The sequence below is a fragment of the Rhodnius prolixus genome, unplaced genomic scaffold (assembly GCF_049639745.1).
Source record: "Rhodnius prolixus isolate KJV_2025 unplaced genomic scaffold, Rpr scaffold_5, whole genome shotgun sequence".
Classification (NCBI taxonomy): domain Eukaryota; kingdom Metazoa; phylum Arthropoda; class Insecta; order Hemiptera; family Reduviidae; genus Rhodnius; species Rhodnius prolixus.
In genome coordinates this window covers 10,329,306-10,354,351 of record NW_027411624.1, presented here as the reverse complement: position 1 = coordinate 10,354,351, position 25,046 = coordinate 10,329,306, and the positions used below count along the sequence as shown (strand labels likewise).

Below are 25,046 nucleotides of genomic sequence, written 5' to 3'. Positions count from 1 at the left end.
ATATTGGGTCGATATATTTTTAAAAGCAAGAAGTAAAAACCATTGGAATGATCCAATTGGAAGCAAAAAAGATAAGAGATGAAAGAAATTGTGCAAACATTTGTGCACATAAGTGCATCCAGACATGTTAGTGCAGTGAAACGACGACCATATTGATGGAAGTCGTTAGTCCAAGATTTTGGCAAGCTTACATAGCAACCACTCTAGGATTGTTTTCAAACCTCTTTTTTAGTAAGCGATATGGATTTGAAAGAAGGGTTTTGGCGGACATGTTATGACGTGTATATATATATATACTTACTATGTACTTCAATAAGGGTTAAAGACCCTAACAAAATCGCTAGTTTAAAGAAAACTCCTCAACCGGAAAGGGGCGTTATTGAACGGATTTTCAATAATTTTGAGATATTTTCCAATCCGCTTCAGCAGTTTCCTTTAATTTCTTCATGCTCCTGGCACTTCTTTAGTTTTACATCCTTTTTTTTTTGTAACATTACTCCAGAAACATACGATTAGTGGCACTTTGGGGAAAGAGAGAGTAGAAGCTTCTCATTTTATAAGTGCCATTTTCGGAGTTATGTACTAATTACTTAAGTACTTATTATTAAGGATTTTATGTGTTCTAAAATTCTGAGTTACAAAACAAAAATTCTTAAACTGGGGGCACCTCAGAATGTTTTTTTTATTTCTTACAGCTTTTTTCACACAAATATGGCTTCCTCAAATTTTCTAAACTAATTGTACCAGATGACATTCTCTATCATCTTTAACTTTTATTGTAATTGAAATTTTACTGAGAAAATTTTAGGGAAAGGATAAGGGGACGCTTCCTTTTAAATTGTCATTTCAAGTTACTGAAAATATCCAACAGTGATGAGAATCAAAGAAGAAATATGTTTTCCAAATTCAGAGTTTGAAGTAAAATTTATCAGGTTTCTTTTGAAGTAGTGACGCAAAAATCGCTTAAATTTCGAGATTACGATCGGCATTTTAGAAATGTTTGGCTTTTACACTTGTAAATTAGACACCATCAGACAGCTCTTTCTTAAATCCTGATTCATACATTCTTCAACAGACTTGTAGTAGCTCACAGTAGTCTAAGCCATAAAAAAGTTGTGGTAAACTTATCTTCAGATGTTGTCAGCTTAATTAGCAGATGAATAAATAACAGCTTTGTATTTCGCAAAGCAACTAGTGCCGTTCCGTCAACATAAATATGAAACCAACATAGGAGGCGGGTACTGACTGCTCTGTGCAGATCTCGGAATTACAGCCCTAAGTTCAGTTTTAGCCGTTCCTGCCTTAATAACTATAATTCCCCCAAGATCTAAGGCAAAAGGTTCAAACTCTGCAGGCGGGTAGCCCTAGCTCTATTCCGCCTAGCTGGAAGATAGGAAACCTAGATGAGATAGGAAATTAGTGAAATTCTTGAGAGAAATGGAAGCGAGAAGAAGTAAATGACTTCTTACTTTAGCTCGAGGAACGGATTGCAGAGGTTCTGAAGAAGACCAAAGAACTCTTATAGAGCCATTAAGATTGGCTTGAGCACTGATTGATGTAGAATCAGAGGAGACCAAAGAACTATTGTAGGGCCGTAGCATATAGAAAGGGCATTACTAATAAAAATATAAGTCTACAAACATATTAAGGGTATGATTTATTATTTACAATCACATATATTTTTTTTTCTTCTCAATTTAACATAATCATTATTTATATTTGTATATATATTTATAATTTCATATGTATATATTGTAAATACAAATACATACTTTATATCAAATATACAGATTAACAATAAACATTTATATTACCATTAATTATACATATATATATGATTATATATATATATAATCTATTCACAGTCAAAATATAATTTAAACAAAAAAGAAAAAGAAAAATCTTAAACACTAGAAAATTAAATAAAGAAAAATTCCAAGAGCCAAAATTTTCCTAACAATTCTAATATTTTCTTTTTATACTGTTTTATTTTAAATTTAAATTTTGTTCTAACACGGGGATTAAGCAATACCTTTTTTGTATATATTTTTATCTTTTTTGTTTTCCTTTACCTCTTCCATCATTTAATTATTTTATATTATATATATATATCTTTGGTACATATTTGAACACAGTACATAATACAAATACACGTTAAGAATGGGGAGTGGGCATGTATAAACGATCAGTCAATTAAAACAAAGAAGAGAACAAAGAAAAAAAAATATATTAAAATTTGAACAAAGGTAAAATAATAACAAATAATTACAAAACAAAGAATGACAAAAAAGAACCTTGTTTTTTTTAATTTTTTTTAAAAATCTTTTGTACATTTATTTTAAGCAAAATTCAACAATATACAATATTTCATTAAATTCAATAAAAGAAGAAGAGAAAAATATATATATATTGGAGCTGCCAATCACATTTTTGGAATGTATTATTAATATTATTATCATAGAGAGATCAATTTAAAAAATAATAATTATAATAATAATAAGAAATAATAAAAACGAAAATTAAACGAACAGAGATCGATACTCATTGAAGATTTTTTTTTAAATTTTAGGGAATAATACTATACATTTAGGGTGTTGCATTAATTTTATAATATTTTTTATTTTTTTCTTAATGTGATTTGAATTTAATTGCTACGATATAAATTTATATTTAGGATTTATTTTGTTAAAAAGTTCTGCCTGGGGATAGGACTGATGTCTTTCTTTCATTTAATTCATTCATTTTAAATTCTCTTAATTTCCTTAAAAATAATTAATTTATTTATTAGGTATATTTATAAAAAAAACACATTTAAAAATGATTGTTGCCTATCAATCGAAGCCTATTATTTTTTTAAAAAAACACAAAAGAAAAATGTAGGCTCAAATGAGATTTTATTTTAAAGGTAACATGAAAAATAAAAAATTAAAGAAAAATGATAATTAATTTGTACAACAGACTACTCAGGATCTTTTTTCTTTTAATAAAATATTTGGCTTGCCTGGAATGTTCTTTCTTTAAAAAAAAAAACTGTACTCATTATTTAATCCAGCATTTTGTTAAATTAATTCACAGTATTTTGGTTTTTCGCCCAGAGTACGGTATGGATTTCATAGTGTATGGTTCCACCAAAAGATTTAGGAGTAAAATAAAATCTGTCATCAAAAGATCTTGACCATGTCTTCAGGCTAAAAAATTGCCTTTACTCACGAGATGTTACCTTCGAATCTTTTGGCAAAATCGATCTTTTTAATACTTGACACACTGCTACAAGTCATCGCAAGTTATTATTAAATCCTAGAAAGGTTCTTTGGTACAGTGAAGTACCGTGTAGACAAACTCTAGACCAATACAAGTGAAAGAATTGAAGTGGAAGAATGTCACCATATAATCTAATTACTGGTAATAAAGTACTACTCTAGCAACTACTTTTGAAACCAATCTGGACTTACGAACTCGAGTTAAGAAGCTGAACTAAACGTTTAAATTCCATCGCTTACCAATCTTTTAATTTTTTTTTTTAAATACTCCTCGGTATACTAATGCCCTTTTTCTTAAATAACCAATCTGGCATTCCATTTCGAGCTTCAGTCTCCTTACATCAATGACCTAACACGAACACGTTATCGCAAATTTTACTCCCTTCTCGCATGACATCACTATTCTTGAAACCAACTCCATTCATCTCGACGACTGAGATATCAGCCACAAAATCAAGGGTTTCATTGGGCTAGTGTTCTCTGAAGTATTGTGAACAGTCACCAGTTGATTTCTCCTTGGCCGACAGTGAATGCTGTCCTTGTATTTGTATTTCATTGGTTCTACTAGTGGTAATTAAAAGCAGTTCTGTTAATATTAACAAGAAGTTTAACAAAAAACAAAACTGATCGTTAAGTTACATAGTTTAATAGTATTGTGTGTAAGTCTGTAAGTTACTGTAAGCACTGCAAAGAAACCATAAGTCCAAAGAAGTGTAAAGCTTATTAATAAGCCTTCATTCTTTGAACAGAAACCTCTTCATCAGATTCATATATTTTTTATACAGACCACAATAAAGAGGATGCTTAAATCAGTAAATGCTACAACAGACCTGGGAGTCTCGGCGTTGTAGGGGATTTCTGACCAACTTGGTTGAGATGCAAATTCAATACAGATGATGGCTTAATTTGGAACAAAACAAAAAATCAAGCAGATATTTTATTTAGAATCTTCGCCTATCTTTATTCTGTTGTGAAGAAAAGATGAAATAGAAAATCTGAAGACAGATTCCTAATTTTACTTTTAAGAAATCGTGATGAACGAGTCTCCATGGCAACAGCTCTATCAGATACAACAGTAGGAATGCTACTTTCCTGGACCATCTACCATCTATGATGCCATCGCTTTCACTCAAAGAATACTGAAGATTCTTTTTTTTTTATTTATTACCAATAATTTAAAGACTATTAAAAACCTATCTTCAACAGCTGAACAGCCTTGCCTTCCCCTTTATTCAGTCCAGCTTACCCTTAAAAATATTTCCACCAATTCTCTAGTAGGGAAAAGATTTAAAAAAACTTAGTTCACCTACAGAGGTGTTGTATTTGGGGGAGCTTTAGTGGGGTGATGACGTATCCCCCCATACAGGAGGGAAGCTGTTGGGAGACGATTCTGTTTCTGAAGGATTTTTTTTTTTTAACACTTCATTGCGTGTTTACCACAATTTGTACAACCCTAATAAATTGTTATGATTTAAAAATAATAATTTGTCTACGAGATTTCATCGCTCGGAATATTTTATTAATTTATTTATTTATAAACAAATAATTTTAGACATGGCGACTGAAATTGATTTTTCTATTTATTTTTTTGCCTAATATCTGATACTATTAATTTCTATAAATTAAGATTAATAATATGAATTTGGAAATAGTCCATCTAGTAAGACACAAACTTTCCAAACTGCCAAATATTTAGAAAAATAAAAATAAAAATGAAAAATACTTATTTTAAATGTTAAAAAATATGTAAAATCTTTGGTGATTTAGCAATAATAAAAATTCATCTTTAAAGTTACATTTGCCAAAGCATCTTGCATCCTAACATTGTTTCTAGCACATATATTTCATTAACCAATTAACAAAAGAAAGAAACCTCTTTCTTTAAAAAAGAAAAAATAAATAAATACCAAAAATTTAATACTCATTTGAACCATAACCCGGAAAAACAAACTTGGATGCATGTGAAAACTTTTGTTTAAATCTCCCTGTTTTTTTATTTTTAGAAAATACTAGTATCGGCTTTAAAGATAACAAATAATAAATATTTAAAATTTAATGCGCCGAATAATGTTCACCAGACAATGCTGCAGAAAGATGGTGATGATATGGTGATGGTTGTTGCATTGGATTCGTCGTCGGACTATCGAACAATGACATTTTTAATCTTTTACATTTTGCCCGACGATTTTTAAACCAAAATTGTACATTTTTCGGCTCTAATGGTGGAAATTTTTGCCTATATGGCATACGATTCAAATCATCCGTATATTTTAATATTAGATTATGCGATGGATGTGTATTTAATGCAAACCATTGTTCTAAACGAGGAACTTCACTCACTGGATCGATAAATGTACGATTTCTTTTACGACGTTCATCCGCCAATGCTGATAGATTGACCTGTAACAAGAAACAAGAACAAAAAATTATTGAATCTTTTTTTTAAATTAAAGAATGAACTTAAAATAGATTAAGATTTAATGTTATTATTATTCTATTTGTTTTATGGCGTAACGACTGTTTCAGCGATAACTGATTCTTTTCTCGAACGTTTTCCGCTCACATTGGGATAGCAAGTTACTCCATTTACCTAAGAAGCGTCCAACCTTCACCATCTAGGATTGGTGCGCGCCAACTGCTCGTGCTACTTTATCGCAACTATTTTTAATTTAAACAAAAAAAGATTGTCCAACTTGGCCGTTCCCCACACAACTCTAGTCCATGGAAGTGACCAGTCTATTAGTCACTTCAGCTTCATCCACCTTTCAGAACCATCTTTCGAGAAGTCAGTATATTGTTACGTATCAATAAAAAAAATATATATATCAGTAGTTGATAAGTCTTGAGGTGGGTGTTGGCCACATAAGCCGTTAGTCTTTGAAGGGCCCTAAGTATCCTGCCAGCTCTGGAGGAGGATAGGAAGAGGATGTTACTTTTAAGAAGATTGGAGGCCTCAAGTTACGCTGATAAAAATAACTAGTTTTTAAGCCTCTGGTTTTTAGGGATGACCCTTTTCTAAATATTTAGTTCCATTATCCAACACCAGATGAAATTCACAGCAATACCAAAAAATAAAATAAAATAAATAAATAAACTAATTGAGGATCCACAATCCAAGTAAATATTATTCTTTCTTAAAAAAAAAATCGAGTTCTTTTAACCGGCATAACCAAAAGCAGAATATATGAAAATTATAATAAAATTGTTTAAAAAATAAATAAATAAAAAAGTATCATGCAATTTAACAATGAATCTCTGTCAAGCGTTAATATGGAATGCTAATCCCATTTTAAGCTGTTTTAAATTTAAGATTAATTACAATGAAATGCTATAAAAAAGAAATTTACATTCATAATGTATTCAGTGTTATGATCCAGAGAATTAGGAAGGTTAATGCCACATACACACATTGATAAAAAGCTTCAAGCTTTATTCATTCCACTTTTTACAAACCAGCAGAGATATTTTGAGGTATTTGGTATCCATAAATAATTTTGTTTTACCATTTATTAGTTCACTTAAGTAAATGCAATTAGCAGATCATTAAATTGCTGGTTAATTCTCCAAAATAATTTAGTTAATTTTAAACTTTTCAGAGAGCGTAAATTTGAAGAAATTTTAATTAATCAAAAGACTTGTGACGATGAGCCAAAGTTTGTCAGTGTGTGAGCTAGACGCCAAATTTTAGCTCACGTTAACTATAAATCTACAGATTTTTATATGTAACTGGGTGACGGATTGAAAGGGTTATTTTGCAAGTTTTGACATGCATACTATTCAAAATGAATGCTGTTGGAAAGATGGCCTAAATTTTCTGCCATTTTTTTCATTAAAAAAAAAAAAAAGTATTGCCTATTTTTTCAGGCAGGCTTTACGTCCAACTACCAACTTAGTACGCAGGCGACTAGCTAACACACGTTACTATAAATTTCATATTAAACATTAAATAATATCCAAGGCATAAACCGGGAATCGATACTAATACCACAATACTTAGGCTTGCGGGACTCGCCTTTAACCGCTCGGCTATCGTGACGCCTATCTTTCTTTCTTTATTATTATTATTTTTAACAAATCCAGGATGCAATTTTAGACGATTTTCTTTCATAAGTTCAAACCTTGGGCAAAGCTTTATTGAAACGGCTACAAAAAACTCTATGCTGTTAAGGGTAAACCAATAGTTTTGGACAAAGGATGGTTCTAAGATTTCGGTCTGGAAAATTTTTGACTTCGAACCTATGCTAATCGAAAATGATGTTTTAGTTTTTAGCGATTATTATGGGAAGCTGATCCGTCTCAAATGTTACTGAAAGGCAAACAGTTTTGTTGGTTTTAAAACGCACAGGAAAACTGGGTAAAACTAGAAAATGGGTATGCTTCGAGATTTTAAAGATCGGTGAATGTTGTCTCTTTTTTTTAAGTATGTTCTTTCCAGGATTAGTACAGTAAAAAAACAGTCCATTTGAAGTCGTATCGTGACTTAAGATGAAAAGTAGATCTTGTAGAGAAATAGGAAACGTTCTGGACATGTATTGGAGAAGGTTAAGTCTCCTAAGCATTTCCCAAAGGGTAAAAACCCATTAAATAAACCAGGTTATGTTCGGCGATTATTACCATCCTCTAAAAATGTTTTAAAAACTTGTAAAACCAAACAAACAGAAGAGGGTTTCTTTTTTACCTGCGGATGATGATGCGATGGTGGCGGAGTCAGTCCCGGAAAGTAATGACTCATATACATAATACTGTGACTAAACATGGAGTTGGGTACCAGAGGAAACCCAGGCCGTGGTCCACCTCCCTCACTGGACACTCCACCTTCCCCTTTGTTCTCCAGCTTCTCCTCTTTGCCGGCCTCCTCATTCTCCGATATACTCTCCTCCATTTCTTCCTCTTCATCTTCTGATATGTCTTGTTGTTCCTCTTTGGTCACTTGTAGCGTTGTATTGTTGTTGTTATTGTTACTACTGTTGTTATTCTGGGTATCAGTCTCCGATGGTGGATGTGTATGTGCATCTGTACGTTCCTCTTTACCATCTTCCGCCTAAATTCAAAATAAATTTTTATCAATAATCAATCGAAAAACTTTTACCAAAAAACTACTTTTGTTAACACGTTTTAGTAAATACTCTACGATAACTTATTACATCCCTTCTACCACAAAATAGTCGCGTATTACCACACTTTATTTAAAAAAAAAAGTATTATGATTATTTAAGTAATAGGAATGACTGCATACGCGGGATTCGAACTAGGGATCTCCCACTTACAAAGCCACGCTCTTGACCACTAGATCAACACCGTCCATCCTTGGTAAGATATTTTTACCGTAATCATACGTCAAGAAGTCTTGCATACTGGGTGCATCAAAATAATGTGCTAATTGCTTTTATTTGATGATAAAACAAATTTATCCCTGATTCACCTAAAGCCATTAAGTTACACTAAATGTTTTAAAATCTTCAATTATTATTATTTTTTTACTTTACGTTACCAATAACATTTTTTGCAGTCAGAGAACCTCCCAAAACGTGTATTTCTGGAGGAAAATTAATATTGAAAACCATTCACGAATAAGATAAAATTGTAACTTCGATCTTAAATATCTCGACTAATATTAGGGATATCAAAACGGGATTAACGTCATTTTTCACAGTTTTTTTTATGTAGTTTTCATAATCATTGTCAAAACCAGTGGTCCTTATAAAACCCCAAACAGGTTTTTGGCCGTAACTTCGCCAAAAATGAAGATACAGCATTGGGGGTGGAAAATTTAAAAACTAGACCCAAAAAAACTTATAGTTTACTTCATGGGTTTTTTCGGAATTCCGCCTTCCTAAAAAGTTATTAGCGATTGGTGAGTTTTAAATGGATCACCCTGTATACGTATTTCTAACAGGACTCTTGAAGAAAGAGTGTCTTCAGAGAACCTCTCCCTATAATCAATTTTCTTCAGTGAAATTTAAAATGAAGGACCCTGAGCAGTTGGTACCAAGCTGCAGGAAATCTTAAGGGAGATTCGCACTTCCAATGCAGTAGTTTCTTTTTTAAACTTGGGTATTTTACTATCGCGCGATTTTATTTGGCCGCATAGACTACGATGGTCAGTGGCGCCCCTAAATTCAGTTTTCTTCTTCATTAGGAAGCCACTCGAACTAGATGGCACATGTTATTGTCTTATTAGTTACTACATTCAGTGAAGCCTAGGTGATATCTTACTTCATCGCACTAGTCGACGAAGAGCAGTAATGGTGTCTTATACCTAACAAGTTGGTTCTAACTAACGTTAAAATAGATGGTAATACCGCGTGCAATTCTTTGAATAGGCAATTTAGGAGGTTTCAGTTGAACTGGTTTAAAAGAATGGCGGAAAACTGTAAAAAACTTTCGGATAACACGTCATTTCCTTTAAACCCGGAATTTTAATATTATTTAATCTATATTAAACTTTCGTCACTTTTGATGGATTTTTATAATATCGTCGGTCATTGACAGAAAAATGTCAATTTATGTAAATGGCAGACTACAGAATGACTCATTCCTTGTTATGTATATTTTTTTTTTTTTCAAGTTGACCAACTGATTGACCTTACGAGTATATCATTGAAGGAGTACGCTGTATTGTTTGTAGGGACTTACAAGGGTTAAGAAAGTAGTTATCCTCAACTGTCGGCCCTGGTTTCTCTTGAACAGCCTGGAGATAGTTACCACGTGCTGACTGGGTATTATACTTTACCTGGCATCATACCCAGCTTATTTTAATTTGGAGGATTCTTCTTCAGAATATCTTGGGTGGGAATTGGAGCGTGTATTGGCCACCAGAAATTGGTACTTCTTGACTAGCAACTCCTATGGCTTTTCGTCAAATTTATCTAGAGAACCTAGATGAGTGGTTTCTTCACCAGGGGATGTCATGGAATCAGAACTGGACTCGATAGATCTATTTTGGTCGTAATGCAGTACAATTCATTAGCAAACAAATAACGTTGATAGAACGAATCCGAAAGCACGCTTTAAGGCAACGAAAAAAATAACGGCATTATATGTACAAAAACGTCCTAAATTTTTTAAAATTCCAGTTCTATAAATTAAAAAATCGAACTAACTAAAAATCTGCACAATTAGAAAAAGTAGAAATCATTGTACTAAATTTTTGGGAAACGTAAAGACGTCAAAACATCGATCCACTATTTTTTGTTTTTGTAGTAAGGATAACTTAATGGTAAAAACAAAGAGCCGATAAAAAATGATATAATAATAATGAACTTGTTTAATTCAGCACCATAGTGAATGCTATGCATGAAATAATGGGACACTTTAAAGGATTTTTAGTTATTTCCGGGAAGTATGGACACAGTTGGTTGAATACGATTAAGTGAAATAATGAATTTAATGAACCGGACTAAAATAGTAGAAAACTAAGAGACAAGGCATGGATGGATCACTTCGTAATGAGATCTGCATGGCTGAAGTAATATTGCTAGAGCGAAGAAGTAGATAGAAAAAAAAGAAATGACTCCCACAAACAGGCGGACTAACCTGGGTTGTATCCACGGCAGGCGATGGTGGTTCTTTGTTCGCCGGCGACGGACTTCTGTTGGTGGTTAAAGAGAGCGGTACCGGCGAATGTGGTTCTAGGTCTTCCTCGTCATCCTGATTGGTGCTAGCCGGGCTTTTAGCCAACATGGCATTATCACTTGGACTCTGGCTGTTACTGTTATAGCCATTCAATAATAACTGGCAATGCATGCCTGGAAAAACCAGAAGGAACATACTCATATAAGACAAATTTAGGTGAACTGTTTTGGTAACTTAAAAAAGATAGAAATGAACAAAATCACCTTACCTGGAGTTAGACTACGAACTTCTGCCCGTTTTTGTGCGGCTCTGGCATTTTTGAACCAATAGACGACATTATTTACGTCCAATGGTTTTCTGCCACGCCTAGATTCTAAACTGTTCAATTCTCTTACATATTGCTGAATCTAAAAAGGTACAAAACAGTTAAATCTCTAATAAAGTTACAATTGAAGTAATTTTAAATTTAGATAAATATTTTTACGCTTTCTTAATTTTATTAATTAAAATTCAACTACTAATTAATTTCTGTAATTATTACTGTATTTTATTGAAAAGTTTAGACGCGACAATATCTTAGATCGTTGGCTTCCGGAGCTTTTTTCAATGTACTGCCGGTACCGGACAGATTTCACTCGTTATAGACACCTCATAAGACAGTGAACTGTAAGAATCTCTTTAGGGATACGACAATTTAAGAGCCAATAGCTGTATTTGAAACCGGGATCTCCGCGTTGGAATTCAGCAAACCACTGAGATGTTTTCATTTACTGCAACATTATTATTTCTAAGAAAATCTAACGACTTCAAGAGACCTCAAATTCTGTACTTAAAATGAAAACTTAAAACCGGACGTTGTTATTATTATTTTAATTAATATTTTTCTTTACTGCTTTTATAAGTATTACAATCGCAAAACATTTTTTTTCAATTTACAGCGGAAATACATGTTTGTTGACAGTTTCCTGAACTTACAATTTATTATTAACACATGGTCTGTTAGTTCTTATGAAAAAATTATAACAAAAACTTAATCACAGAAATGCCTATAATTGATTCTAACATTAAGATTTCACCTGAATTCTGACAACCGGATATTTAGTTTTTATAAAATCAATACTTATTTCTTATTTACTTAGTTTTTTTGCGACTTCCTCAAAACAATTTGCACGAATAGTTTTCTTTGACTTCCTGCAAGATTTTAAACTAATCTATTCATCAGAAATGTTTTTCTCAAAGATATTTATTTGGGAAGTGCAATTAGGGTTTCCTTTTAAAATGCTGCTACGGAACAATTTACTGATCTACTATTTACGTAATGTAAAGTAAAAAAGGTTCAAAGTTTGAGTAAAATCTGTTGAGCGGAAGTGGAACTATGCTGAATAGATTTTCGAGTTCTCAAAAAAGATCTGCTTCCTCTCACGTATCATCTGACCCCCATATTCCCGACAATTTAATTTGTATCATTTTACATTAAAACCTTTAGTTTATATTGGCTATGGATTCTGTAAAAGACGAATTGAAATCGTTATTTCAATAGACTACTATCATATAACTAGGAAATACACCTTTTTACGACTTTTTTCTCGATTTGTGCAAATTTGGAAACGATAATTGCTTCACGACTTGTTTGAAAAGATAGCCTGGATGTAAATGTCACGCAGCGTAAAAAGAGAATCATCTGTGTGGTGATTATTTTTTTTTTATAAACCAACCTGCTGTCTACTTGGATGCTGATTTTCCATAAACCATCGTTGCAACTTTGGTAATTCAAGTTCTGGATCAAAACTAGTTCTCATTCTAGTCTTGGGTGTCGGATATTGACTTTGTACAGTCTGCAAAGAAGAAGAAGAAGAAGAAAGACAGCGTTATTTTTGAAAGGAATTGCCTTAAAAAACAAACGGTGAGAAGTCAATGCTTCTCCGTCTGTAAAATCAAACTTACTTGTAGCGCAGGGTGGACATGATTCTCTGCCGGCTTCTCTAACGGTTTCCTCTCGTGTAACTGTGGAGGCGGCGAAGAATACCAAGATATTGGTGGCCTAACTATCCGGGCCTGTTGTAATGACCACCACTGTTCAAACTTCCGGCGTGTTTCTTCGGACGGAAGTTCTGTAACACCTTGTCCAGCACCTCCGACTGGTGGTCCTCCGGCGCTGCTTCTTATCAGTTGCGTTAAAAGATTCTGTAAGCGCAAAAGATGATTTCCTTTTTTTTTTTTCTGATATAGTATTTCGATTAGAGTTATCACCGGAATTAAATGGTTTCTAGAGAGTCAGCTGTTATTGTGTATGTTTGCTGTTGGCACAACCAAAATACAAACAATTGCTGTACAAATTTCATTGTTTAGATGCCCCCCACAATAAGCTTCTGAAATTTAGTAATTTGGGTCTTTCAACCAATTATTTTCCTCGGATACTGTTCTTCTTAACATCTGACATTTTTCGGACATAAGGAAACTAATACGAAGAAAATTCGGAATATTTTTTAACCGAAATGAATGTATTACAGACATGAAGCGATAAAAACAGCTCGAAATACAGAGAATTTTCTCAAATTAAGATGAAATTTGTTAAGTTTTAAAGAAAGACTTCCGGTTTTTCAAAACTCTCCTCTCAATGATGACTGATAATCATGGATTATGTTCAATGGAATTAAATGATTGATATATGATGGTCTGAAACATTATTCCATTAGCACCCTCATGACAACAAAGATCGCCCTAGTGTCCACTAGATTTATGAAAGCGTACTTCAAACAAAAATGAATCTTCAATGGCTGACAATTGCTTGTTAATTTACAGTCTTCACGGAATAAACTTCACCCAAAATTGTTGCTATTATTCTCCATACTGTAAGACTCGATCGTCTTAACCCAGGGGTCGGCAACCTATTTTAAGTAGAGAGCCATTTCTCCTTAAATAATTTTAATAAATCTTACCAAGAGCCGCAAGGATGATGGTGTAAAAAACCTCTGTAGATCATTTGTATTCGCAAATTATTATTTTATGATATTCAATAACATTTAATTGTTTTAGGTATATATTTATTTTCACATATTGCAAAGTACGAAAAATACGTAAATAAAAAAATAAATAATAACGAATGAAAAGGCGGCAGTCTTACAATATAAATCAAGTACTTTATTTTGATATTGCATAATTCTATTCAATTTCTAACCTATCGAATTTAAAATTATTTTTGAAAAAATACCTTTAATAAATGGAATTTTCATTTGTTTCAATAAAATTAAAATATACAATTTATTTTGGACAGACTGAAGAGCCACACAATTTGGATAAAATAATCGCGGGTTGCCGACCCCTATCTTAACCCGAAATTGAAGTTGTACGACAAACCTTACGATGGTATAATTACAACAGTTTTGGAAAATACAAGCAATCCAAACGCTCTAACCAAAGCTACAAGACTAACTAAGATTAATCTCTTTACAGATCCAATCTAGAAGATTTCAATTGTGAGTGAATGCCTCGCTTTAATAGCCTTCGCTAATTTACAGAATAGTTTTTCAATTTGGTTACTTAGAGGAATCTAAAACAATAGATGGAGCTAAAGCTCTTATTTCACACCAGAACTTCTTTTTTCTCGCTCTCCCTCTTCAATGCACATGCAATTGCATGCATGCTAATAACTTTAGAAATACCAAAAAAGTCCTCGAAAAAAAAATATGTTAATAAAATATAAGAAGACACGACTAACTTGATACTTATTACAAACATAATTATACTAAATTAAAATATATTTTGCAATTTTAATTAAGCGTTTATTGAGTGAATAAAAAAAAAGCTATTACTTTTATTATATTCCGTTCTTAATATTATAATATTAATTTTTAATTTGTATTAAAAAAGAAAGCCTACAATAATTCTTGTTTAAAACAATAACATGAATTTGTTACATACGCAAATGTAATAAAACACTTTTTATAATTTATTATTATATTTTAATGAATATTCTGAATTATTTGTTATGATTTTCTTACTGCTTTCTCTAGATATATTCACAATAAAAAATTATAAAATAAAAATGTGAAATGGCAACATCATGTTTAAACAGAACTTCGACATCTTTCTCGCCAGTCTTTATAGTTGCAACGGCAATAGATTCTACGAGGGTCGTTTGAAAGGTCCGTGCAAAAATAAAAACTACTTACATTTTTTGGGGTAAACCTTTTTTATTTTTCAACATAGTCTCCTTTTAGGCTTATACACTTCGTCCAACGCTGCTCTAGTTTGTTGATCCCTTCCGAATAATAGGATTTGTCCAAGTCTGAAAAATAGCCATTCGTTTCTGCAATCACCTCCTCGTTTGAATAAAATCTTTTTCCCGACAGCCATTTCTTCATATTGGGGAACAAATAGTAGTCCGAGGGAGCCAAGTCTGGAGAATAGGGGGGATGTGAAACGAGTTGGAACCCTATTTCCATTAATTTTGCGACCACAACTGCTGAGGTATGAGCTGGTGCGTTGTCGTGATTGAAAAGGACTTTTTTTGTGGGCCAATCGTGGGCGTTTTTCTTGCAGCTCGGTTTTCAAACGGTCCAATAACGATGAATAATATGCACCTGTAATAGTTTTACCCTTTTCCAGATAGTCGATGAGGATTATTCCTTGCGAATCCCAAAAGACAGTCGCCATAATCTTTCCGGCCGAAGGAACGGTCTTCGCCTTTTTTGGCGCAGATTCCCCCTTGGTAACCCATTGTTTAGATTGTTCTTTGGTCTCAGGAGTGTAGTGATGTATCCATGTATCATCCACAGTGACGAAACGACGCTTAAAGTCCTGCGGATTCTTCTGGAACAGCTGCAAACCGTCCTTGCAACACTTCACACGATTTCGTTTTTGGTCAAGCGTGAGCAATCGCGGCACCCATCTTGCGGATAGCTTTGTCATGTCCAAATGTTGATGCAAAATATTATGTACCCGTTCATTCGAGATGCCCACAGCACTAGCAATCTCACGCACCTTCACTCTTCTGTCATCCATCACCATATCATGGATTTTATCAATGATTTCTGGAGTAGTAACCTCAACAGGGCGTCCAGAACGTTCAGCGTCACTTGTGCCCATATGGCCACTCCGAAAATTTTGAAACCACTTATAAACTGTTCTAATCGAAGGTGCAGAGTCACCATAATGTTTATCAAGCTTCTCTTTAGTCTCCTGAGGCGTTTTGCCTTTCATAAAATAGTGTTTAATCAACACACGAAATTCTTTTTCGTCCATTTTTTGAAAATCACTCGACTTCCTCGATTCAAACGAATGCCAAACACAAAGAAATAGACCGATCTGGCTGAAACTTGGTGTGTGTTCTTCCAAGAGATGCTACTAACTAAACATAACCTCGATACGCGCCAGTGGTGCTATCTCTCTGACTTTGCACGGACTTTTCAAACGACCCTCGTATTGTTGTACAGTCTGGTGTGGACACCGAGGCGACTATCTTTTACTTCCGTTTCATGGAATTAAAACAAATATTTCCGGTTCAAAACTCACAAATCAATAAAAATGGTAGCAATACTTTGCCGAGTAAGAAACAAAATCAAAATCAAAGTTAAAAAATTGTTAGTTATGCCACTAAAAAGCCATGAATACATTTTTCCCTCCTCAGTTTACAACTCAAGGATTTCCTAACAGATTTATTAGTTATTGTCCTAACTAACAAATATATAAAAAAGAGAAGACGCTATTTAACTTTTAATTTTCATGTAAATACAAGATATAGCTAATAAATAAGATGAGAATCTCATAAATAATAACAAAATCCAAATAATAATAAACCCTTATGGTAATTAACATTTTCAACTGCGATGAGCTATGTATGTATATATTTTGTTCTTTATTTTGTTTATAAAAATTTTAGTTTAAATAGCTGTAAATTTAAGAATAAATAAAAAATTCTTTTAGCTAAAAATGGTACGCGATGAATTCAGGACAAATGCCTCTTTTTTTGTTAGTTCAATTTGTCTAAGCATTGTTAAAAGTTTTATTGTTTTTTATTGATATAACATATTATCTTGTATTGTTTTCTTCTCTACATTATAATTATTTCATCATTCCTTTAGTTTATATTTCTTTTAATCTTTTGTGTTCTTAATTTTTAAATTACAATGTGCTTCTACCATTTTTTATTATTATTGTTTAAAGATAGAAATATATTCAGGCAGATTTTTCTAAACCACTTAGTTTGAACCAAAAGAATGTGAATCAAAGCGCGTAAACTTATCGAAAAAAAAGAGAAGTATATCTGCGCATGATTACACAGTATTTTCTTACTGCTTACTCTTCTATCGTCTTCTTCCTCTTCTGGGGTTGAACCGTTTAGGCTAAGGCACTCTTCAACATTTTACAGCCAAGTCAATGCTATGTCAGCCAAACTGCGGCCACCATTTCTTCCAGAATTCTATCCACCCACTTATTGTCAAGGAATTTTCTACTCTTTCTACTCCGCCGGTGGCATCCATTCGTGAATCTTAATTGGCCTAATCTAATCGGCGAAATCTTCTCAACTCTAATATTCTCGGTCATGTCCACTCTTACTTCCATCACTTCTCTTTTCTCTCATCTTTCTCAGTAATCTCCTACAGAAATCCATCTCCATACCCCTTTTATTCTTTTCTTAATTACTTTTTCATATAAGGAGAATATTTATTACGTTCTATCCCGCGGAGATGAAGGTAGTATTTACGCCGGAAGGTTGTAAGAATAAAATTACGATACAAAACATAAATAAATTTTATCCAATTAAATGTAAAGCTGTTATTATTTAAATAAGGAATTATGGAAGTAAAGAGGGATGAAACATAATACGGAAAAAGCTGAAAACCCGACTTTAGGTACAAAGGAAGTGAAATAGAGGGAGGGTTGAAAGAGCTAAGTTTCTGTATTAAGGAACAACTTTAAATCAACAGAGGCCAAGGAAGGTTAGGCTGCGTTTACCCTTCTCCTGATGTTATAATATCTTTAATAGATTTAAAATTTCTCTGAGCCTTACTGTTTAACGGCCAAAATGGCAGACATAACGCAACAAAGCGAGGATTAGCATACAGTTTATTCTTATTAAACTCTACTTAACCTGGATTTTCCGTTCTCGCTGTTCACTGTACCTTGGCCTTTTGTTCTGCCCAGGGAGCCTACACTTGTAATGTACAATTATTTTTTGCTTTTTTTACATTTCTCTCTCTCTTTTAATTCACTTGTTTCACTCCCTTCCGCTGTTCATACTCCAATAATCCTCTAAGGGAGTAAAAAAATGAGGTCTTACTGATATAATATAATCCCTGGTGATATCCCAGATTTAAAACTCCTTTTTAACAAATTAATCAGAATAAGCGAACAACCTAAGTGCTTTTTAATTGATTAATTTCTTTGAATTTTCAAATCCATTCCATTTTTATCTTCTCTAAATACGAGATATTGAGAAAAAGCTGCGTTAATAATACGTTTTCAAAATCGAGTTTCAGCAAGGAATATTAGGTTTAGGGTCTTTTGAATTCGAAAAAGTGGTTTTTAGAAAGTGGACTGTGGTTTTAAAAACTGTGTAATGTAAGAGTTGGACACGAAGATAGCCGAGCGGATGAAGGCGAGGCCTGCAAAGCTGTAAACTGGGTTCGATTTCCGGTCTCCAGGACTTGGATTTTATTTATTGGTTAATATGTGGATTTAATAACTAAAAACAAAAGAGAGAGCCATGGAAAGAAGCATATTCTGAATGTTAAAAGGAAGGACAAAGTAAGAAACACGGGGATTCACAGGGAAAAGGGCTCAAGTAACTGGAGGTAGAGATACAAACTCAAGGACCAATGATGTCCAATGGTTAAGAAAAGGATTTGGAGGTCGTCCATCTAAGATGGAGGAGACAAGATTCAAAAATTCGTTGGCTTTAACTGAACTTCAAGGAGCCTAGGGATAGCCGTAGGGAAGTGGATAGAATTAGGGATAATTCTTTGCCCAGAAATGGGCCTAATTCACAAATAAGAAGAAGGTTTTTTTGGGGGGTTAAAATTTTGTTTTTTCTTTTTCTTCATATTAATTCAATTTAAAAGCAAAGTAAAGTTTGCTATTCGCCCCAGTCCAAGCAAGACACCTAATTTGGAAGCTGCACTTACAGCCTGCGTCTGTACTAAATACTTTACTGTTTTTTTGAAATTCTGCGCATGAATAAAATTTATAGGTTAGATCTTTGGAAATTAGCCAACTAAATTTTGAAATTAAATATTAATAACACAAAACCACCGATGGAAAGAGTACAATAGGATTTTTTACCAATTCAGTGTTGGCTAGTTCAATACTTTATGAATGGTCGTTGTACAGGAACAATCTGTAGAAACGTGCTCTTGCATCTACTTCTTCAATGAAATGTCTTTCTACACACGCTGTTTAAAGACATGAATTTACTTATTTCTTCATGCAGGCTTTCATTTTATAGGCCTTTATTTATGTGTAAATATTAAAAAAGGAAAATAAAGTATCTATTTTTCAGGATTTATTACTTTTCTAAAAGAAATATTAACTTATTATTCTAAAAAAAAGAAAGTTGAGATTGAAAAGCAAAAATGTGGTGTGTAGAAAAATAATTTTACGCTAAAAAAGATAGTTTGACTTTTCTAACAACATTACATATTTACCGCAATAATACCACAAATATTGATAAATATATTTCCGGTAAATTTGTGAAGATGAAACGACTACCTTCCATGATAATTGCATGAAAAAAAATTCTAGATCTAAATCGTGGACAATTTAAGTATAACCATCGACTATATGGAAAATGGTTTAAGCAGTTTTCAAGAAAACTCTCCGGCCTCGGAAAAACTGTTTTCCTGTTCTTTATCCGCTGATCTTGACAAAGAACTTCTTTCCGGATCATATTTGGAGCAATTAAATAAAAAAAAAAAAAACGAAATTGAAGTACAGAAATACATACTGTTTTCCTATTTAAGGGATCTCCAAATCTTATTTCTATTTACAGAAAAATGTGTATCGTAGTTGATAAATAGATGGTAAAAGAAAGATAATAATTTTGATCAAAAACTAAGATCTGTTAGTTGAAAAAGAAAGAGCCTAGAATGATGCTTAACAAATAATATTTCTCAGCAAAAGAAAATTGTTTAGCCTAGTAAAATAATTAATGGTGATCAAGATAAACGTGAAAAATAAGAACGAAAAGTGTTTCTTATAATGCGTGAAATTAAGATAATTATTAATAATTTACATGAATCATTCATTTCGGTAGGAAATCAATTGTAATAATACAAACCACTTTCCGTTTACATTTTTAAGTAAACGCGCATGTTCAACTATTAAATTCAAAAAAAACATGTCTTTAATCAAAAAAATACTTAACTTTTAATTAAAGAATTGCATTTTATGAATAATTAGTTACGTAATTACTAGCTTAAACCCTAAGATTATAATTCAAAAAAATCACATGTTACAGATTTTATTCGTTCATTTCTTATGTTTTAGAGCAGCGTTTTTGGCTCGCGTACCACTTGGTAGTAGATCATGCTTCAGTGGTGTACCACTTTGTATTTCGAGGAATTTGTTATTCCGAGTGAGTTATTTTATTATTATTATCTTTATTTGTATAGAGATACAATGTATCTGTTACAAAGGAGTTCAAGTTCATGTTCACTTTATAAACTTTGTAAAGTGTAAGATCTTAGTTTAAAAACTTTTTTTAAATTAAATTTAATGTTGCTTGGATAGAGCTTACTCATTACAGTCCAGTCTCTTTAAGCAGATCTTTACGTAGTTATCATTTAAGTTCTGTCACATGATAATTCTATTAAATTTTCTTTATCTTTTATTGATAATGATGTAGCTTTTCCTAAATTTTCTTTTTTAGAAGAGGTTTGAAATCCAATTATTATTTGTGTTTTCGGGTTTTGGAAAATACTCCATGAAAGACAATTTTAATCCTGTTAAATGTGCTATTATATTTTCTCGTATATCTTGAGACAGACTTACTTTATTCCTGTAAATATTAACAACTTTACTGTATAATATTTAATTAAAATAATTTTTATGAATTATAGGAAAAAACGTTTCTATGATAATTTTATGATTTAATTTTTTTAATTTTTTTTGTCCGCCATTATTGATTATTTTTCGCGTACCACCAACCAGCAACTCGCGTACCACAGGTTTGGAAACGCTGTTTTAGAGTGTTTAGTTAATAAAAGCTAAAAGTTATATTTTCCTGCATAATTTTCTAAGGTTGTAAAATAGAACTAAAAGAAAAATAATTTAGATCAAAGTTATAGAACAAATAGTAATGCAGAAGACACTTTCAAGGGAAAATATTAAACATAAATGTTGGTAGACCTATTTAAGGAATTAGTGTGGCAAGGTTTTCGGAAATCACCCCCCAAAAAATGGGACCAAAATACAAAGATTCAGTTAAGTTGATACTTCTAGTTGGGATGACTTTTGTTCGTAAGTTTATATTTTGGGGCATTTAAACCTGAAATCAGACCAAATAAACTGAAATAAACACCAAAAATGAATAAACACATAAACCTACACGTGCAGATCCACTTCTTTGTGACTGAGATGATCTTAAAAGTGATATTGCCATGAGAAAAGTGAAAATAGAAACTTTATCAGGATCGCAAATTGATGTTCGTCTTACTTGGTATACAGGGAAATGTCCAACAAAATAAAATGGTAACAGAAAATACAATAAAATATATTCAACAAAATGTCAATAATTATATTTGTGTTGGTTAAAAGAAAGAAGACAAAAATGCAAATTACGATAAATGGAACATACCACTCGAAAAAGCTTTATACGAAAGAGGTAATGTGTATGATTGTTGGTAGATGGGTGTAGTAGTAAACAATGTTTAGCCCAGCCGGCCAGATGTATTATATGACGAGCTAAACTAGTATTGGAAGCGACGGGTGTGGAAGTGTTTTGAGAGGGTGGACGACAAGTGAGGACGACTTCCTGTAGGGGACGTTAAGATCATCGCCAGGATAACGGGCAGACACGATACCCATTTCCTTTCTGGCATTCATCTCACTGTTTCCATTCAATGTCTCCTGTATTATATAAACTCCCAAGTCCGTAACACCACTTTATCCTCTACCCCATAACAATCCCATAACACGGGCTTATCTATACTTTATCTATTATTTAAATTAAAAACAATATTGGGTGTTTTTTTTTGGTCCAACAATCGAAACATAGAAACAACCACGTTTTTCTCTTGTTATCGATTCTACACGGAAATATACTGCGGTTATTCAACCAACACGAAATTTGAACGACTTATTTCAAATTCATAACAACGGAAGGGTTACTGAAAATATTATATCTGTACAATTGCCAAAAATTACACTTTAGATCAGTGGTTATTAACTTCATTTTAGTTCCTTCGACTCCCTTGAATTTAATGTGAAAAGCCACCTACTCGAAATAATCATTCTTAAACGCATTAACCCAAAACTAAGATCAGTTTGTTAGCAAAACCTTTATAAAACTGAGCTTATTTCCATATCTTTAGATGCGTATTCATTGTAGGCTGACGTAAGATGTTCTTTAAGTTTTGTTGACTTCATTCTTCCGTTCTTGAGAAAATTGAACATAAAATAAAAGGTATTGCAGCTTAGTGAATCCCATTGAAGTAAAACATTAAAATTGAAAGTGTAATTTAAATTATAAATAATAATAAAGTAATTTAGCGGATTAGATTGTAGTTTGGAAGCTACACACTTCGGCGCTAGTAAACTTTTTAGAGCCATACATTATTAGCCATAATTATAAATTATTATTATTTTATTTAGTAATTTACAATCTGTATAAATGTAAACAATGAGTAAATTAAAATTTGGATGAGATACATATGGTGCGTGAAGAGCAACCAGCGGTAGCACTCTCTACAGGATATTAATGATGTTTAGTTCTTCAGACTGCAAGGAAGTCGCGGGGCCATTGGCGATTCAGTCGGCGAGGAGGAATGTCAGAGGAGGCGATAGACTGTACAAGAGGATTTGAGCAAGTAAAGAGAGCAAATAGATGGAACTTGCGATATTTCGTCTTGGCGAGTTGGTATACGAATGGGATATTGAGGTCATTTTTGAAGAGTATGAAAGGTGAGTCAACTATCTGTCGGAGTAGTTTTGATTGGAATGTCTGTACTGTCCGTATGTTTGTAGGTTTGGCTGAACACCACAGCTCTAGTATTAATTATTTAAATTGTAAATAAATAATTAGGAAGCAAAACTATCTTTTGGTTCTCTTCCTTGATTTTAGTTATCCAGAATACGTTCCTAAATTCGGCTTTGAAACTATGAAAGGTTGGACTGATATATATTGGAGCAATAACATCTATCTGTTTAACTGGGACCCAACATTTTCTACCAGCGCTTATTGCTTAGGAGTTGCCAGACGTTGCACATTAAGTCACGAATACTTATAGAAGCATCGAGCAAATAGTAATTAATAATATTGAACATACAATTTCGAAATTTATATCTGCCATATCATGTTTTATTGTTTCAGACTTTCATCAGCGAGCGAATGATTGTAAGAAGGAAATCATTTTCTATAACACCAAACTAATTTATCAACCACTGACGATGGATGAATTTCAGAAAAAAAAAAGCCGATCAGGAACACCAAGGATAAAATCAGCGATATTTATTATCCAACTGATGCAGACTGTACCACATTTTCTACAATTTTATAGTTTGAAACGCAATTAGTAAATAAAATGAATCTACATACCTCATCAAGGGGACATCCTGAGGAGAGAAGCATTGAATGTGACTGTACCAGAAGTAATCTCAACAGTTTGTCCCTCATGTCTGTCAGGACATTTGGTCTTGTCCTGCGAAAATCAAGGAAATAATGGAAATAATTTTTTGATTGGTTCTTTAAATAGCATTTATCAATTAAAAATATAAGTATAATTATATAGTAAAACAATAATTATCACACTTGGATTATAAATTTAAAGAAAGGTTTAAATAACAATTGTTGAAGAAGTAGTAGAAGCTGAATGGCTGGGAGAAGTAGAAGTAGATGAAAGAAAAAAACAACACAGAACAAAAAGAGAATTGACGCTAAACAATAAAACTGTAGAGCTACCTGGACGTTTTGGGAAGTTAGGTGCTTCAGAGATCTGAAGAGTGTGAGGGAGAACAAGAACTCTTCCTCTCTCTCTTACAGCATAGGGGCACCACACGGACAGAGAAATCAGAAGGAGAAGAGGAAACAACAGGTACTCCAGAGGGCGGCTGCAATGGAATTCCACAATGGGGCGCACCTCCCCCCATGTACAAAAACAAAAATATGCAGGGATTTTTTTTTTGTTTAATCCCTATTAGAGTTACCTTTTGTTGGAGAGAACAATCTCATAAGAGAGCGACTGCAAGGCTTTAGGAGAGTCTGTAAACTGTTCGCCATTTTCTTTTTTGATTTGTAATCAACAATTTTGTTTCTCTGATTCAATTTGTAGAAATTCTTATACTTTCTCTTTACTCTGATAATCAGAAAAAGGTATATTGTAATCTTGACGTGTTCTTTCTTTATCTTGAGAATTCGCCGATGATCTCCATTTTGAGATAACTTGGGTACAAATTGGTCTATGTTTAAATCCTCCCTAACTTAAAAACAAAACTTCACTGAAAGATGAAATTTTATATTTCTCTTAGATCCCCTCAACACGGGAATGCATCAACATGGTTTCGATAATAATCAGTCAACCATTTTAAGAAAGAAAAAAACTGAATTCTCCAGTTCCCAAGTAGACAGGACAGAAGACACACCAACCTTATAATAATAATGTAAAGATGTATTTTATTTGTCAATAGTATAAGCCCTGAAAATGACCTAAAACTCCATGCCGAAAGCTTGGCAAAAAATAATGATTGAAATTGGCGATATATTCTTTCTTCATTCTGGAGTAGACATCAAAAATAATGAACAACAATTTAATAAAATTGTTCTTTCAATTTACCAAAATACTGGGAATGAAATAGCTGATCAGTTGTCCAGGAATGGTGGCAGTACTCCCTTCATTGGCCCGGAGCCAGTCCTGGGGATCAGCAAGGGTGTGCAGTTCGTGAGGCTCTCGTGAGATTGGATCTGGAGAGAACATGAAAAGTACTGGGTGATGCTTCCTGGGGTCAAACACAGCAAGAGGTTTATGCCCTTGTTGTGCAAACAAAGAACCAAAGTGA

General features: G+C 33.0%; 1 protein-coding gene and 1 long non-coding RNA gene across 2 annotated transcripts in view; one reads left to right on the top strand and one right to left on the bottom strand.

Moving 5' to 3' along the window:
- Positions 1-1,696: 1,696 nt before the first annotated feature.
- The window catches only part of dve (SATB1_N and homeodomain domain-containing protein dve), a 227,324-nt gene continuing 203,974 nt past the window's right edge, over positions 1,697-25,046 (bottom strand). Inside the window, exons 5-11 of the mRNA XM_074137229.1 lie at positions 23,590-23,692; positions 12,780-13,019; positions 12,551-12,670; positions 11,104-11,242; positions 10,797-11,008; positions 7,939-8,301; positions 1,697-5,660 (exon numbers count right to left, since the gene is read on the bottom strand). Coding sequence (XP_073993330.1) covers positions 5,313-5,660; positions 7,939-8,301; positions 10,797-11,008; positions 11,104-11,242; positions 12,551-12,670; positions 12,780-13,019; positions 23,590-23,692 — 1,525 coding nt within the window. The 3' untranslated portion in view covers positions 1,697-5,312. The remainder of the gene's footprint in view (positions 5,661-7,938; positions 8,302-10,796; positions 11,009-11,103; positions 11,243-12,550; positions 12,671-12,779; positions 13,020-23,589; positions 23,693-25,046) is intronic.
- On the top strand, positions 20,254-23,596 carry LOC141458781 (uncharacterized). Its single transcript, XR_012461176.1, has 3 exons — positions 20,254-20,409; positions 22,764-22,955; positions 23,365-23,596. It is a non-coding gene; the product is annotated as an uncharacterized lncRNA (long non-coding RNA).